At 40.0% G+C, this 17,207-nt stretch overlaps 3 protein-coding genes across 3 annotated transcripts in view; 2 read left to right on the top strand and 1 right to left on the bottom strand.

The window, feature by feature from the left end:
• Nucleotides 1–1,926, top strand: part of zcchc14 (zinc finger, CCHC domain containing 14) — a 43,932-nt gene extending 42,006 nt beyond the window's left edge. The window contains exons 12-14 of the mRNA XM_008286536.1: nucleotides 463–615; nucleotides 1,498–1,844; nucleotides 1,921–1,926. Coding sequence (XP_008284758.1) covers nucleotides 463–615; nucleotides 1,498–1,844; nucleotides 1,921–1,926 — 506 coding nt within the window. The remainder of the gene's footprint in view (nucleotides 1–462; nucleotides 616–1,497; nucleotides 1,845–1,920) is intronic.
• A 148-nt stretch (nucleotides 1,927–2,074) lies between these two features.
• LOC103360669 (zinc finger CCHC domain-containing protein 14-like) lies at nucleotides 2,075–4,986 on the top strand. Its single transcript, XM_008286517.1, has 2 exons — nucleotides 2,075–2,631; nucleotides 3,693–4,986. Exons 1-2 carry the CDS (start codon nucleotides 2,100–2,102, stop codon nucleotides 3,746–3,748), a joined length of 588 nt encoding a protein of 195 aa, XP_008284739.1. The 5' UTR covers nucleotides 2,075–2,099; the 3' UTR covers nucleotides 3,749–4,986.
• Nucleotides 4,987–13,039: 8,053 nt separating this feature from the next.
• The window catches only part of map1lc3b (microtubule-associated protein 1 light chain 3 beta), a 14,991-nt gene continuing 10,823 nt past the window's right edge, over nucleotides 13,040–17,207 (bottom strand). The window contains exon 4 of the mRNA XM_008286518.1: nucleotides 13,040–14,019. Within this exon, the coding sequence (XP_008284740.1) occupies nucleotides 13,839–14,019 (181 nt within the window). The 3' untranslated portion in view covers nucleotides 13,040–13,838. The remainder of the gene's footprint in view (nucleotides 14,020–17,207) is intronic.

Genomic DNA, 17,207 nt, shown 5'->3' with positions numbered 1-17,207 from the left:
TTGACGATAAACTATAGATTTCTTTATTATTTTAAGTTCTGTAAAAATAATAATTTTTAAAGATCTGCAAAAGCTACTGACATAATTACAAGTTCCAACTTTCTCTTGAGGCTTCTGGGATATTTGGTTGAAAAAAAACCTACCAAATCCTGGTGAAACTTTAAAAATGCTTAAAAGATTCTAAAATTTAACACTTTAAAAATTCGTACCTCAAAAAGTATTTGGAGTAGAGCCGTGGGAGTCTGTAAGATTCTGTGGTTCAGGCAGAAGTTTTTGCCAGATTTTTTTTCCAAACAAAATCTATGACATGAGCTGAGAACAGTTCTGAGATCTGGTCGGACTGGAATGATTCCATGAGAACTGAAGCTCATTAGTTTGACTCTGAAACAGCCGTCGTGGCCACGTTTACTGGTTTAAAGTGATGAAGCGTCCGACAGCGAGCCGTGTCGCAATGTTTTGCAGGAGAGCTTCGGGTGGAGGTGGACGGAGCGTCGTCGCACCATCACCCCGTCTCGGCAGACAGCAGCTCGTCGTCGGGCTACTCCAGCTCGTCCTGCTCCCCTCGAACGCCTCACTGCTGCGACGCCTTCGACAGAACCAGAGAGCTGCACAGACGTGAGTTTCAGTGATTGTGTTATTTTATCTTATGGTTCAGTTGTCCATCAATTTATTAATGTTTGAAATATAGAAAATAAACTTCTATTCATGTAAACTGAAGCACAATCGTGAACTTGTTAAAACTCACATGTGTTATTACTGAAGCTGCATTTAATTAATGTTTTAAAATGGTTTAAATTCTCCTCTTCAAAAAGCCATTTCATGTTGTACAAGAGGTCTAAATTCTAAATTAATGCGATTTATAATTTATAAAATGTAATTGAAGTTGTTGAAGTTCTCTTAAGTTATTTTGCAATTAACTATTCAAAGTCAAATTTCTAAAAATGCATGCGGACGTTATGAAATTCAGACACTAAAACTAAAACTTCAAACTTTCTGTTTGTTTTATTGAAAGTTTGAAACAGCAGATAAGATATTTTTTAGCTATTTGTTAGTAAAATATGTCTGTCAGTGGTGTCATTTCAGTTTCAGTAGTTATTCATTTACAAACAGTTTCCTAAACATCTGCAGATCCAATCATTCCTTTTGTTTTTACAGTCGCAACTGGTTTATTTTTGGTATTTTTTTTTCATGGAGACATGTAGAATTAAGCTGTTTTTAGGTTAGATTTGTTCATTTTCTCCCAATAAAAGCAAAAGTTTGCACATGAGTAGTTCAGGGACTGTAGGAATGTTGAAAATTCAACGCTTCCTTCTGTTTTTTGAGTTGCAATTGGTTTAATTTTAGATTTTTTTTTTCATTGGTTCTGATAAATGCTGTCATTTTTTGCACTTTTTTTGACAGATAACATGACTTTTAACCTGCCAGTGGGTTCTGGGCTTCAGAGGACTGAATTAACACACATTCAGTTCATCTTTTAACACCCGGTTCTGTGTTCAGGTGTGTCGGGTCCAGACGCAGCAGCTGCAGCAGCTCCAGAGAAGGACCGGTCCTGCCTCTTCATCCTGAACTCCAGCTGCTCCAGTCGGCCCACTGCCCAGGTCCTTCCCGTCCAGACCGACCCGGCTCCTCCCCTGCCTCCCTCCTGCTCCTCCCACCTCCCCTTCGGCCTCCCCCAGCCGCCCTACCAGCCCACCTACCCCCAGACGCTGCTCTCCCCTGCATCCAACCCGGCCCGCATCCTGGCCTCACCGCGCAAGCCCCGCCCCCCTCCGCTGTGCACAGAGGACCGGACTAAGCCGCTGGGTTCGGGCCTCCCGGCGGCCGGGCCGGGCTTCGGGGTGGGGGTGAGGCTGGAGGGCGTGTTCCCTGGGGTTCTGGACGGATCGCCGGGGCACCAGGACTCATGTCGCGGGGCAGCAGGTCTGATGGTGGAGACCAGCTCGGCGCTGACCTCCACCTCCAACAGCCTCCACCACGTCTCCCACCCGCCGCTGCACTTCCACCTGTCCTCCTCCTCCTCCCCCTCTCCATCCGGGTACTACTCCTACCCTCCTCCCACCTCCTCCTCCTCCTGCACCTCCTCAAAGTCCCATGTCTCCATGGCAACAGCCAGCAGCGTTCCCGTGGCGGCGGTCCCCGGCAACACCTACTACCCTCCTCAGCCCACCTCCAGCCCGTCGCCGTCGCCCTCCTCCGCCTCCTCGCTGGATCAGAGCTCGGGTCACGGCCCGTCCATGTGCGTGTGCAGCTCCTGCGGTTGCCGTGGGAACTGTGGCGCCTATGGGACGTTGCCGGGATACGCGGCGGCCGGCTACCTGCAGCCGTTCTCGGCCGGGCCCTCCCTCTTCACCCTGGGGCCCCTGCTGCACCTCAGCCCCCTCATCGCCTCGTCCAGCGCCGCCGCCGCCACCGGAGCGGCGCCCTTCTCCTATCCCATGATGGTGCCGCCGCCGCTCTACCGCCACAGCCCCGTGTCACATGACCAGCAGCAGGGCTTCGGCTTCTACCAGCCACACGGCATCATGGGAGGCCAGAAGCGGGCGGCCGGGAACCTGTCGTGTTATAACTGCGGCGCCAACGGACACCGAGCGGAGGACTGCAAGCAGCCGCCGATGGACTCCACACAGCAGGGTGAGCTAACGGGGGTCACATCAATCATACGCTCATCAGTTAGATTCATGGACGTCTACAACAACACCTACAGTCACCTAATGATAGTTGTGTTTGCCTACTCTGTCTTTAAATCACATTTTCAAATAAAGTCACACAACAAATCGTTTTAACTTTTCTTACCTTCGTTTAGATTACAGCTAATTTTCTCTTTCATTTAAAGGCTAAATTAAACCGGTCAGAATCTGCTCATTAACTTTGCTTTCTTAGCAGCAAACTGCTCAAAAAGTAAAAGTTAAAATGTTAAAATTAAAGCTGTAACTTTTTTAACACGAGGCAAACTTAAGATGGAACATTTTCTTTTATTTATTTCTTTAATTTCATAATACCGTTTTTTTTATTCACTTTTTATTTAATAGCACCTTTTTTATTTCTTAATGCAGCTTTATATTTCACAGTTTCATTTTTTTATTAATGTTATTTTTTATTTAATAAAATCACATTTCGTAATGTATAATTCAGTTTTTACCTCCCAATGTTCCTTTTTCATTTAATCGTTTCCTTTTTTTTCGTGCAACTATTTGTTTCATTGTGTCATTTTTTGTAAGTTTAATAAACGTTATTTTTAATTTCAGGACATCATTTTATATTTTTTATTGCCCCATTCTCATTTCAGAATGTCATGTTTTTATTCATGATGCAATTTTTACCTCATAGTGTCACTTTTTTATTGAATAATTCCATTTTTATTTGCATTTTACTCATTTATATTATTAAAACATTATTCAATAATTTTGTTTAATAATGCCACTTTTTTAATCTCATGACACCATTTTTCTCGTCCTTTTGAATAAAACATGATATTAAAATGCCATTATGTAATAAAATAATAATTATTAATATGTCTTAATGATTTTTCTTCAGTTACTTCATAAATAGTTGGTTCATTTATATAATTAACATGTTTAATCCATTTTATTTTATTTCATATTGAGGTGTTTTATTTATTACTCTCTATAGTTCTTCAGGATAACGTTTATAGCAGCGTTTATAACGATAATGTTTTTTCTGCTGTTTCTCAGGAACCTTCCGGCTGAAGTTCACTCCTCACTCTGACAGTAAAGACTCAGGGGATTAACCAGCGGTGGATCTGATCTGTCGAACTCCCGACACAACTGTACCTCACGAAGACGAGCTGCTTCAGAGACCGCAGATTTGAAAGCACAGACGCCTTCCTGCTTCTTTTAGTGCAGCAGAAACACAGAGCTCAGAGGAGGAAGCAGAAGAAACGGTGCGTTTCTGCAGATTTGCCCTCAGATCTCCTCAGATTCTAAAGAGAGCTGAACGTTTGGAAACTGGACCTACGGCGTTGTTTGACCGGAGAGGCTCGACAGCAGCTCACCTGCCAAACTATGGAGCTTTTAAAGTCTTCTGGATGCTTCAAACCAAAGGCGCAGCACTCCTCTGTCCAAAGAACTTCTCAGTCAAGTGTGTTTTTCGCTTGTTCCAGTCGAATCGTGGCACTTATTGTGGGCGCTTTAGTTACAGCACACATACTCAGTTTGTGGTTTGGTTCGGTGTTATCTCTGCTTGGTCTGGATTTACTGGTGAACAGAGTTTCAAAGCACTTCTCTTCTGGTCAGGTTCTGGCTCGCTGTGTTTTTTACAGTTGGTTTGTCCACAAAAAGACTTTTATCTCTGGTTTTTAAAAGAGATTCTGATGCAAGGGCTGCCCCACGTAGACCCGAACTGACAGTTTCAAATTCAATGATTATAAAGAAATACTCTTTAGAGGTTAAAGAAGCAGCAGGAAAGTCCACAATACCAATTTTATGGTAAATATATCCACAGAAGTTTTAAAATGGTTCTGTTAGCTCCCATAATTAGCATGTCCAGGTGATTCAAAAGCAACCTGAACATAAATACTTGTTAAATTTGCTGCGGTCACGCCGGACGTTCATCAACAACATATAAACGTGGAGTGAATTTATTCAGTTCCATTCATGCAAACGTCTCATTTGTTTTATCTCATATGCACCTTTTTTGTGTACAGGTGAACAAAAAGCACCTTTTTTTTTGCACAAAGCTGCAAAGTTGCACTTCTCAGCTACAGTTAAACAGAAAAGGCCTTGGCAGCCAAATAAATCAAGAAATACAGATTCAGTCTGTGAATAAACACGCGCTTTGTGGATAAAGCGTTTTAATTGGTGCACAGACTGCATAAACTGGAACTGGAGATCATAGATTAAAGACAGCCCAGCTCCAACAGTGCCTGGGGATGAATCAAGACTGTATACGAAGGATGGGCAACGTTTTGTGCCCATATACATAAATAAAGGGTGGATGTAGCGTCTGAAGTGCCTTAAACCTGCTTTCTTTCTAACAGCCAGCAGGGGGCGATTCCTGTGGTTGCAAAAAGATAGAAGTCTATGAGAAACTGACCCGACTTCTCACTTGATTTCTTATCTTAGTAAACATTTTCCTAATAAGTTTATGGTCTCATTTGCTCGTTTCAAGTCTTGTTTGATATAGAATGATGTTAATTTTGTACATTTTGGTCGTATTTACAGTAAAATAGACTTTAAAGAGGAGTATGTTTAACGGGTGGAGCTACCTTAACAAGTCAATATCATATCATGTTCTCAAGCTCTCCAGTTTTTGCTCGATACCTCCAAAAGATGGCGACGGCCGAATTCAAACTTCACAACAGGAGTCACTGCAGTGGCTGCATCCATCTTTTATAAACAGTTCATTAATGAGAGCTGTTCATGCTGGAAACATAATTTGCACTCAGAGTCTGTGCAGCAACGTGGTGAAGAGGTGGCTGGTTATTAATGGACTGGACATGAGTGCATTTGAAAAAAATCCCAAATATGGTTCCTGCCATATTAAATACTTACTAATTTGTATTTCTGATAAGTTCTTGATTAGTTATTTAGTTCTTTTAAAAGGCTGTATGCCAACATAGCTGACAGCTGCAGGCTTTAGAAGCGGATAGCACACGTGATGCTGTTCATACTATAATAGATCCGCATTGATCTGCATATATGGTCGCCCCTCATATCACACACAGAAAACCACACGGCACAGTTTTTAAAAGGTCCAGCAGCTGCTCACAGATTGGCCTGTATCGCTGAGGTGTGTTCAGCAGCTCAGGATATCTGGAGATCTTGGAACCTCTCACTGTGTTTGGGCTCCAGAACTCAGAGCTCCTCCAAAGTCCTGCAGCAGCTTCTTCAGCGTCACCTCTTTTAACACTTGTTCGTAAAAGTGTGGATGATGGAGAATCTCCTCGTACGGCCTCTTCTCTAAACAAGCATCTGTTTTAAGCATCCTGTTTTTCTTGACAGTGCAGTCAGTTCACCCAGATGTTGTGCTACACGTGGACCCTAACAAAATTAGAAACGACTAAATGACTAAATTAGGGGTTCTGTAGTAAACTAGCTGATATTCTGAGGGACCTGTGGTTTCTTTGCAGTGTTTTCAGTGAGTTACACTTCAGGCAGTAAGTTAATGTCATCAGGGCTGCAACTAATAGATTATTTTATTTGTTGATTAAGCTGCCGACTGTTTTCTCGATTAACGGAACAGTTGTTTGGTCTATAAAATGAGAGAAAATGCTAGAAAATGGTGAAAATGTCAATCAGTGTTGCCCAAAGTCCCAGATGACAACTGTCTTGTTTGGTCCAAATTTTAACTTTTTGCTTAAAAACCTACTATCATTGGTGTTATAAACGCTATAGCTTTGCAACCTGAGCCCACAACTAATCTATGGGAGGAAACAGATAGGTGATAAGTATCTTGAAAATGATAAACAACATGACATCCATGAAGATTCGCGGTGGCTGGATTACGTCAAGTTCAAGTAGTGAACTCGTTACTACGTCTCACAATCAGAAAGGATTTATCTCCACCTGCTGGTCACCACTGCACACACTCTGGATGTCACAGCACAAGGCAGCAGCAAGACTTTCCACTGTATTTTGGCTTCACTGTTATACAGCATGAGGAAGTGTGGATTCATCTTTATATACAGTCTTTGGTTTGAACCCGTCACCTCCGTGTGATCTGCAGCTTTTCTACCTCTGAGCCAACCTTCTGTCGCCAAACAGTGTTCCTCTACATCAGGACAAGACAATCAGTTAGCCTGAATTACTTCAACACAGTTGAGCGTCTGCAGTTTACATCAGGGGGGGATAAACGTTTTAAAGTGCCAATTATCTTCTTGTTCTCTCTGGTCTTTGATTTTCATGTTAGTGGGAGCTGTTCTCACTCCAGCAGCGACGGAGCTGCCTATTTTTGTAATTCATGTGTCTTTATGCGCACATGAGCTGAGTTTAAAGAGTTAGAAAACAGAAAGAGGAAGTGTTTCTGAGTGTGGTGGAGTCTCTGGCGGTGGGCGAGTTGCTGGGCAGGACCCGGAGCTGGACAGACACGAGGACAGCCGGTCCTTCAGATGAAACTCTATCTGCGCCCCTGGAGGGTGCAGCGCTGGGGCAGGGGGCATTTATTTAAAATGGAAAATACTGAACCTTAAGTGTAACAACTTCTGTCTGTTGTTAGAAATAAGCCAGCAATGTGCTTTTGTATTGTAATAAGGAACGTCTTTGGGGTTTTGTGTTTGGGGCTCGGAATCAAGCAGCCGGTTATTCAGCTGACTGTTAATTTAATATTTCAGCAGTGCAACTGTCTCAATCGACACGGTTGTAAAACAAAAAGAAAAACACTTTATTTCAATAGCTGCCTTGGATTTTCATTGTTTTTTTTTATAGCTGATACCAAAGAACAGCTTCTTTGTTTGGACACATGGTTCCACTTTTGTAGGTTTTATGTAGTTTTTGTGACTCTTTGAGCCTCGCCGTAGAGCCTGATAATCTGACGCTTGATGCATGTTGCTTCATCTTTGGTTAAGTGTGCTTTTCAAATATTTGTGTGCAAATGTTTGAACACAGTTTATAATTACCCAGTTCGTTTGTAATAGGTTGGATTTTATATTTCTTATTGTGTTTTAAGACTTGACAGTTCTATTTGACATTTGAGGGGAAAAAAAAAAAGTTTAAGTAATAAAATACTTTCTGGTTCTGCCATTCATCACTTTGTCCACATTGCTTATTTGTTTAGTTAAAGGGTGATATAGACCAAGGAGCCTTCATATTATGTAAATCAATTTAGGCAAAATGAAGACATTAATTGTCCTTTAAAGGTCCAGTATATATTCTTTATAAGGTCTTAAAATGCAGCTTCTAAGGTTTTTTTTATTATACTTTTTTTTTTCAAACACATAATTAATAAGATATGATTTCAAAAATACAGGATTTTATGTGCAGGAAAAAAGTACATTTGTATATGAATATTTGCGCCATTTAGTTTGATATTAAATAAATACATATGAAATATTTAAATGTGACTATAAAATCAATTCTTTAAATAAATGCAATTGTTTAAAATGCACATAGGATCTAAAATAAACTCCTTACATTAATTTACATATTATTTCATAGGATGATTTATTTAGTTAGTCGGTTATTTATGTATTTACTTTTTTATTTATTCAGTATCAAAAAATACACAAATAAAGATGAAATAAATATATTGTTTTAAAAACAAAAATAAAAGTATAATAATAAAGTACATAAGTATAGTAAGAATAAACAGAGGTAGTCCTTTGAAAAATGTCTTTTTAAAATAAAAAACTTTTCAATTATTGTATTTATTTATATAATTATTGATTTATGTATTTATTTCATAGAAATATTTATGTATTTATTTGATTTAATTTAGGATAAAACTGTATTCCATTAACAACAAAAACAAACAAACAAATTCAGATTTATAAATTTACGTGTTCAAGTTAAGTTCACGCTCGGTTTCTGTATTTCCGTCAATAAGTGCGTCAGCCAATCACATCACTGCTCTTACAGCCAATCAGCGAGCAGAACTTTATTAACCTCTGACCTCAACATAAACAACCACTGGCGGAGCTAACTGATGCTAGCGGGGCGTCCTGTCCACAACTGAAAACATGTGAGTACATTTTTGACGAATTAAACATCTTTATGTGCTCTGGAAATAAGGTTTAATCAGTTTCTAGTCAATTATCTGTCATTTTCGCGGCTAAAATCCACCCAGCTAAGCAGCTACATTAGCTTGTTAGCATTAGCGAGTTAGCCTACAGCTGAACTTAATGGTTGAATAAGCTAGCCCAGTTCAGTATGGTGACTCTGGGTCATTGCGGGTTATAGGGGATCGATCGGGTGGCGGAACTACTTACATAGAAGATGAATGTTTAAATTTGTCATAAGAATCAGCCAGAGCAAGAGCTGTATATGTGTAATATGTAAATCTATACATAGTCTGATGCAATATGTGTCATGATTCTAGTGGGAATGATAATTTTGGCATTTCTTTTCCACTGAAACTGATTTAAATGTGATCTGCACCAAACAAGCATGTTCCCATATGTTTGAAGAATATGATATGTAGCTTTGGGAATCTCTGCAGCACCATATAATGGTTTAGAGTTTATAATGGTTCGTTTTGACACATTTAACTTTATCAAAATAAACTGCAGCTACTGTAATTTGGATAATGGACTTGGCCATTTTGCGATTGTAATAGTATTTAGATGGTGTAAATTATTGTTCAGCCAGATTTGGAGCAGCAGAGGGACACAGACAGGTGAGCCGCAGGCCCTCAGAAGAGTTCTGGTATCGTAGTGAAATGTGTTGGCACAAGTCCAGTAACTCAGTCAGTAATTTAGGTTTTAACAGGTTTAAAAATAGGATTAGTTTGAGTGGAGCTGTGAAACTCCAGAGTTGTGTTGGCCAAATGAAGTAATAGGGTTTTCCATTGTTTCCATGTGTTTGGTAGGTTAAAAACAGAAGTAGTGATAGACTTGGCTGGCAATATGCAGTTGAAACCAGAAGTTTACATAGATTGTGTAAAAAGACTTCTTTTTTTTTTGTCACTGTCTATCAATAAATCAGACTAAACTTTTCCTGTTGTAGGTCAGTGTAAACCTTAGGCTTTGAAGAACGTAAAAAAAAAAAAATCTCTACAAAATTCTCTCATTATTCTGGTGTTTAGCAAATATAATGTTGGTAATCCTAACTGACCTGAAACAGGAAACGTTTACTATGATTTAATGTTAGATAGTGAGAAAAAGAGGTTTTATGTCTTTTCATACAGTGGATGTAAACTTCTGGTTTCAACTGTACACAACACAATGCACAGAAAAAAATCAATAGTTAATCAAATCTTATTTTATGGTGATTAAATCTCAGCAAAACTAACGTTCTCACTCAGTTATTAGACTTATTTCAAAGTAGCTTGTAAATAATGCCACTTCTAAGGAATCACTCCTTTATTTCAGGGTTCTGAAGCGCTTTATCTGTGGTCTTGTTTTAGGATATAAACTTTTTGGTAGCTCTCTCTATAAATGTACTTATTTGTTTTACGATCCCAGTCTGCAACTCCTCTTTTTATAGATCTTTATAGTGCATTTATTGATTCTGTGATTCAGTTTCACTGCTCTCAGTGCATCGTTTTCAATGATAAAAGCTCTAAAAGCCAAATATGGACGACATGGTCAAAACCAAACAGCAAGTAGATGCAGGTAGTTATTAGCTGGTAAACATAGTGGAGCATCTAGTAGCTAAAGAGCTGCGTATTCACTGCTTAGATGTGTGATTCAGTAACCATTACCTACGATGTTTGTCTTACAGTATCATCTATGAGGGGGATGCTTGTTTCCACAACCCATAAATGACCAAAAAAATCAAGTTTACACAGCGTTCTATGATGCGTGTTAGTAACGTGTTATCGTTTCTGTGGTATGTACTTAAAGGGAAACGTCTCCAATTTTTATTTTCTCTTCATGTTTGTGCTGCAGATTATAAAACAGTTTTGTCAGCTGAAGAAGGATTGAAACCTGAGTTCATAAGCGAGCGCCTACATTAACAGGAGCACCACTGCCAGCAAAATGACGTTTCCCTTTAATGCTGCTTCAGTCCAGACTGTTGGTGTAACAGAAGTGGACTTGATGTTCACACAGCAGCCCAGTTTTAGAGCCAAACGTCTTTGATAGCCAACAGTTTGTTCACAGCTTTCTCACTGTTGATGTTCACCTTTCATGGTGGGTCTCCTATTCGATGTAACAGTAGCGCAAGATAGAAAACTCAGTAAATGCAGATGTATCAAGGTAACTAGGAATTAATTAGGATTAAAACAACTAAATGTGGAAGCAGCATTTACAGTCAGATAAATGCCTTGTAATACATTTAAGTCCCTGCTGTAATGTCCTCCTTTATATTTGTACACTTTTAGTGTAGACTATCTAAAAGATGGATGTAGGCTCTAGGTTTAAAAAGTGAAACCAAAACTCAAACATCTAAAACTGACAGTTTTTTATTATTTTGGTTATAAAAGAGAAAATGACCCCACTTCTCACTTCTTTTATTACCTCAGTAAACATTGTTCTAATCAGTTTATGGTCTCAATCTCTACTTTAAAGTCTCCCTCGACACAGCATGATGTTTGTTTAGTAAATTATGGCCCCATTAAGGGTAAAGCTGGACATTTATTAATCATCATTACAGTTTTGTCTGAGTGATTTTTTTCAACTTCACACACTTAAATGAACATGAGATACAGAAATATAGATATTTAAAATGTTTTGCTCATAGAAAACAGCCCAGTGTGTGATTTTAACTTGGGTAAAAGTGACATTAACCTTATTTCACTCTTTGTAGATGTATTGTTGGTCACACATCTGTTTGAAGTTGCTGCCACTGGGCACATGAGGCAATAAAAAGACATGGGTAGATTGTAGTGTCTATCAGTACACGTGGTATTTTGGTTACACTTATATTTTGCCTCTAATTTCAGGTGAAAATTCTATTAAAATCTTTATTTTGATGTAGAATGTTTGTACATTAGCCTGAATGTAGCACAACATGCAAAAGTTCAGTTTAAAATTTGTCTCTAAAATCAATTAATAGTGTGTGATTGATTAGCTAATAGTGATCTTAATACCAACCCCAAATAATTGTGCAGCTCTGCTCAGACGTATGGAAATATTCTGGCGACAGAAATTATGATACTGACTGAAAACCGGTACTGAGTCAGCAGTAATTATTGCCACTATTTGAAGCAACACACCTTATTTAATACTTTCCAATTTATTGCAGTTATCTGGTAAAAATAAATGATTTGTTTTATATTGCATAACATTTTTTTTCCAGTGTCGTGCAGCCCGAGCAAAGATTAAAATGCAAAACTCCTGACTTCAAAGCAGCCATATCCATTTGTTGTGTTAGCTTTAGCTACTTTGACTCTGTGCAGACTCTCAATGTCGTCCTAGTCTGTTTTATTTAGTAACTGGTGTAAACATGTAAGCAATATTAGTTAAGGAGGTGATTTGCTGAGTAAATATTGACACAAACATAAGATTGTTGTGCTGCGTGTTATTTCTGAAGTGTTACAGGCAACAAACTACTGCAAATACACGTATAACAGTCCAGGATTCAGTCAGGTCAGAGAAAAACAACAAACAGGAACCTCGTTAATTTTTTTTCTCCTTTTATTGTTTACAAAATACCAACATAAATACATAAAGGAGGCTGTGTGATATTGCTGTGTGTGGATGTGTGTGTTTGAAACGGAGGAGCAGGCAGGAAAAGACAGCACTGAAACAAATGCTCCACCCCTCTGTAACCAACACACAGTGGCTTTAACTAGTCAGGAACAAAACAAAAAAGTCATAAAATCAGGTCACCTTCACATAACTGCGACAGCGAAGAGTCAAGACATGTCGTACAATGAGATAAAAATCACATTAAATAAAAAGAAAACCAAAATAAAAAGATAAAATACTGCGATATAAAGCAGCTAAACCTCGATCTTGTTAAGAAGATGGTGGTGAAGAGGAGGAGGAGGAGGAGATGGACGAGTGCAGCCCTTTAGAAACCAACCGGGCAGGTGTTACGTTCCCCACAGTGACAGAGCTCGCTGCGTTTGGCTTGACGTGAAACCGAACGACAGCGACAGCTCTGGGAAATCAGCCCCGCGGGTCAAAGGGAAACACAGATGGACAGTCAGACGCGATGCTCATCAACCTGCCCATTCCTTTACATTTCCATTACTTGCCACACAACTAAAAAAAAAAACAAAGAAGATAAAGTCATGGCGACCCCTCTCCCCTCATCAGCATTTACAGAAACACCATCGTCCTCCATTCACACATGCAGTCAGACCGTGCTCCTCGTAGTGTCTCCAAAGTCAACTTGGTTACACTCTAAACGGAACCCCTGTTGTTATACTCAATAATATCTGTACACCAAGGCAATTTTTTAGAACTTTTTCTTTTTTTGCAAACTACAATCATCAGTTTCAAGAGCAAAGCAGTTTTCTTAACAACTTTTTTTTTTTTTTCCTGTTACAGTGAAGATGCTTTTAGGCTACAAGGCAGGGAGGGATTTAAAAACACCGAAGGAGGACCATGGAGGAGGGGAGGGAATGTGACGAGACACACAGCAGAGATGCGCTGATTAACACTTAGTTTTTAAAATGTCTCTGGCAAAAAAAAAAAAGAAAAAAAGAAATCCTTAAGCGTAACATCTGCAACTGCAGTAAAAACCCTCGATTTAAAAACAATCTCTCTCTCTCTCTAGTGCCCTCGTCTCCGAAAACCTTAACTCTAAGGCTGGCTTTGTTCATTATCTAATGTATATATAGATATAGATAGATATAAGTGGTGGAGCCTCACCACCTGTACGTAACATCACTACCTGAAATGTGTATATATACATTAACATAAATACAGCCTAGGAGACAGCACAACACTGAACAGAACTGTCGCCACCGTGTACGTGGCGGGATTTGACCAGAGAGGACGAAGCAACACACACTGAAAGACTCTATTGGCCTGAGTCATCGTCAGACTTCGGGGGTTTCTCTACCTAAAAACTCTGCGGTTCTGGTTCAACCCTTGTGGCTTTTTGCTACTGGGTGAGTGTGGCGGTACACAAACAGTCTATCTGTAATATTAAAGGTAAAATGACCGAAATGCCGTGTTTGGATTTTTTAGCAGTTTGTGTTTCTTTTTGTTCTTATAGTCGAGACTAAAAGGTGCGCGGCAGGGGGAGAGGAGGAGGAGGAGGAGGGGAGGCTAAAAATTACAATTGTCCAATCGCCGGGCCGGATGGAAGGAGGAGGAGGAGGAAGGCTGTTCACTGGGCGACGGCTGCAGCGGCGCCGAAGGTCTCCTGGGAGGCGTAAACCATGTAGAGGAAGCCGTCCTGGTCCCGCTCGCGCTCGTACACCTCGGAGATGGCCGCCGACACCGACACCATGCTGTGGCCGTTGACCAGCAGGAAGAAAGCCTGGTTGGAGTTCAGCTGGAGGCGCCTCCTGGTGGGGAAAAGAGGACATGACAGGGGTGAGAGGAGGTATGTCTGTAGATTCTCAGTAGATTAACGGCATCCAGACTGATTTTATTTAGTCCTAAGGGTGTCTGTATGGAGCACCACATGAGTCACTGAGAATCTTTTGATTCGCTTTCCTTTGCAACAGAATAAATATTCCTCCTGATCCATATGAACTGGAGATTGACCGATTATTGGTATATTTGAAACAGTTATAAACTACCAGCATGTCATTCATAACTTCCTCATTATTAAGGATTACTACAGCTAATTATGTACGTATATACTGCACATTAAATTCTGTATGTTACCATCATTTGATAGCAGGACCCTGTTATTCATAACTGGGCTTCTTCATTAACAAGGATTACTTTAGCTGGATTTGTACAACAGAAATAGGATCGATAGCGTCACAGAGTCATGTGATGCTATAATACTCTCCCCTTTTATTGTGAAATTGATCCATTTGTCTCCTGCAGTTCTGTCTGCTCCGTTTACTTAATTTTGTACTGATCTATCTTAATTAGTTATATTATTCCAGGCGATGTTTAAGGGTTTTCTGTGGTTACACCCTCACCTAGCCACTTGCTGTTAGCGTAGCCTTAGCCGCTGTGAAAAATGCCAATTTCCTGATTTGGTTGCAGGTCGTGTCTCTGCTAAAGAGACGTGTCTGCTAGTTAGCGAAGGTTTTTATAGTTAATCTCACCATAAAAAGATGTCATGTGTTCTCCAGATAGCGCTAGCTGCAGGCCACAGTACAGAAAACCTTGTTGTGATAGCATTAGCGTAGCATTGTCAGTAACACAAGTTTCAGCTGCACTGACATCAGACTGAATTATTCGCTAATGTGCTTGTCTGTCTACAGTTGATTGGCTGTTATTCGGGACATTTAACCAATCAGACAGCTGTGGGCGGGACATTGCTTCACACAATAGAGGGACTACATAAAGCCGAGCTAAAGTAGCATTTAATAAATTTTATGAGTAATCAGTTAAATCAAAAAAAGTGCCAAATACTGACAACCAACACTCAGTATTAACAGTTAGGGCGTTGGTTCAGTCCAGTTCTAACTCACTGCAACACTCTAAGAACTACAGGAAGGAGAGATGATGTGATACTTGATGCATTTATTGTTCATTATTCTATTTATTCTGACAATATTCAGCTGCAGCTGCTCTGTCTGGCTGTGACGCTGAACCCCTGTCTGGGTATGTGGCTATAGTTTGAACTTTGGCTGCTGCTGTAGTTCAGTCGCTGTGCTTTGGACACATCCAGCTGTGACTAGTTTAACCTGCGGTGCTTCTATGACAGATGTCATGTTTAGTTGTTCCAGTCGAGTTCAGCAGCTTGAATGCAAAGCTCAGCCAGGTTACACTACATGCTATGCAAGCTGGCACACATTCTCAGGCATATCATTTACACATTCCTGCACATTAGAAATATTTCTATCACCTTTTACGCCCTGTAGTCTCTTGATTACACTTGCTGCTAATTTACCTCCTACTTCTTACACGTGCAAGACTTTTTAAAAATCTTATTGTTATGCAAAGTCAGCGTCCTCGTGTGTGAAAACCTACTTATCAAAACAACAGTTTCTGATTAAATAAAACTCTGACTGCACCCATTTTACTGCTGCATGTTGTCAGTGATAAAGCAAACATGTCATAGCTGTAATTGTAGGTATGTCATTAAGGGCTGAACAATTAGCAGATAATGTCCTTCTTTTAAAGTCCAATATTCACTGTGTCATAGATTAAAAAGGTGTCATGCTCTCATAAGGGTGGCATGAATTAGCCAAATCACAGACAAGACGATTAAAACAATGAGTCAGATGTGTTGCGTTGTGTACATCCTAAGTTACAGCCTTTGCGATTTGCTAAATGTGCTGTTTTGAAACAGATGAATTGTTCAGCCCTGATGTCATCGTCAGGCTGCAGCCACACTGAGAGTCTCTGCAGCAGTCGCTGAGAGAGCTGCTGAACCAGCTCCCTGTTTTCTTTCATAATGCAACGATGCAGATTTGTATCTCACAAGTCGCAGCTCAAGATGACTCTCTGCAGAAACACCCAGTCATCGTGGGTAGGCTGCATCATGCTGTGTCATAATACAACTTAAACAGTTGTAACTACAGAGACTTTGTGACTGTAGACATTGTTATGATTATGACTGTGAGAAAATAGTTTCTAATGATTGTAATACTGACTAAGTGCTGGCTGAGTGTTCAAGCTTTTGTATTTCTGAATTCCTAAATGAACAACCATTTGTCACAGACACACTGCACATTCAAATAGTAATAGCTGGACAACAAACACTGAAGCACAGCAGCAGCTAAAGCCTGAAAATTAATAATAAATCCAGCTGCAGCTTCCTCATCACAACCAGCATCTGGATACTGTCTGAAATCTGCCTTTTAAAACGAATATGAGCAATATCACATCATTTCCTTTTAGTGTTTCCTTGTGCTGAGTGTTTCCTGAACTGGAGGTGTGTTATAACCGGCACATCAACTGTTCATATGGATTAGAAGGAATTTAAAACATACCATGACGTAAGGCTAAAGTAATCCTCTAAACATTCTTGCCATGACTTTTAGGAGGCTACATAATTTTTTCCTCTCATCTAGCAGTTTGGTTTTTTTTCCTGTTCTGACTGCTGGGATGGCTGTTCAGTTTAACAGATAGATTGCTTCCCTCCTCTGTCCAGAACATTGCTGTTCTCAAATGAGCGTCCCTTTATCCTTTAGATGTAGGTGGACTACTGAGTCTTGTGCTGAGGAACATCTTGTGTCGTTGTTTAGATGGATAGAGGTTTTATTGTCATTGTGCAAAATACAACAACAAAGCTTGTGTGGAACTCACAGCAATCAGCAGCAGTGCAACATGGAATACTCTTTAGAAAATATAATGAATTTAAAAAGAATGTGGCTGTAATTGTATGTACAGTAAGTAGAAAACAGTGGACTCTCCCCTATATGTAGGCATTTGCACTCCCTGCTGCATATAAAACACAGCTCAGCTCATGTTTGGGTGCTTTGTCCTCAGGGTTTCTCCCTTGGTGTTGCTGGTTGCTTGTTGCAGTGGACTACATGTACAAGGTCCACTGTGAACTTGATTTTCTCCAAACACAATTTACCAGTACACGTCATGCTTCATACAACACTGAGACAGAAACTAG

This window comes from Stegastes partitus, unplaced genomic scaffold (assembly GCF_000690725.1).
Source record: "Stegastes partitus isolate 25-593 unplaced genomic scaffold, Stegastes_partitus-1.0.2 Scaffold458, whole genome shotgun sequence".
In the NCBI taxonomy this organism is placed as follows: Eukaryota; Metazoa; Chordata; class Actinopteri; family Pomacentridae; genus Stegastes; species Stegastes partitus.
The sequence above is the reverse complement of the archived record's forward strand: the minus strand, read 5'-3'. Positions and strand labels throughout refer to the sequence as shown.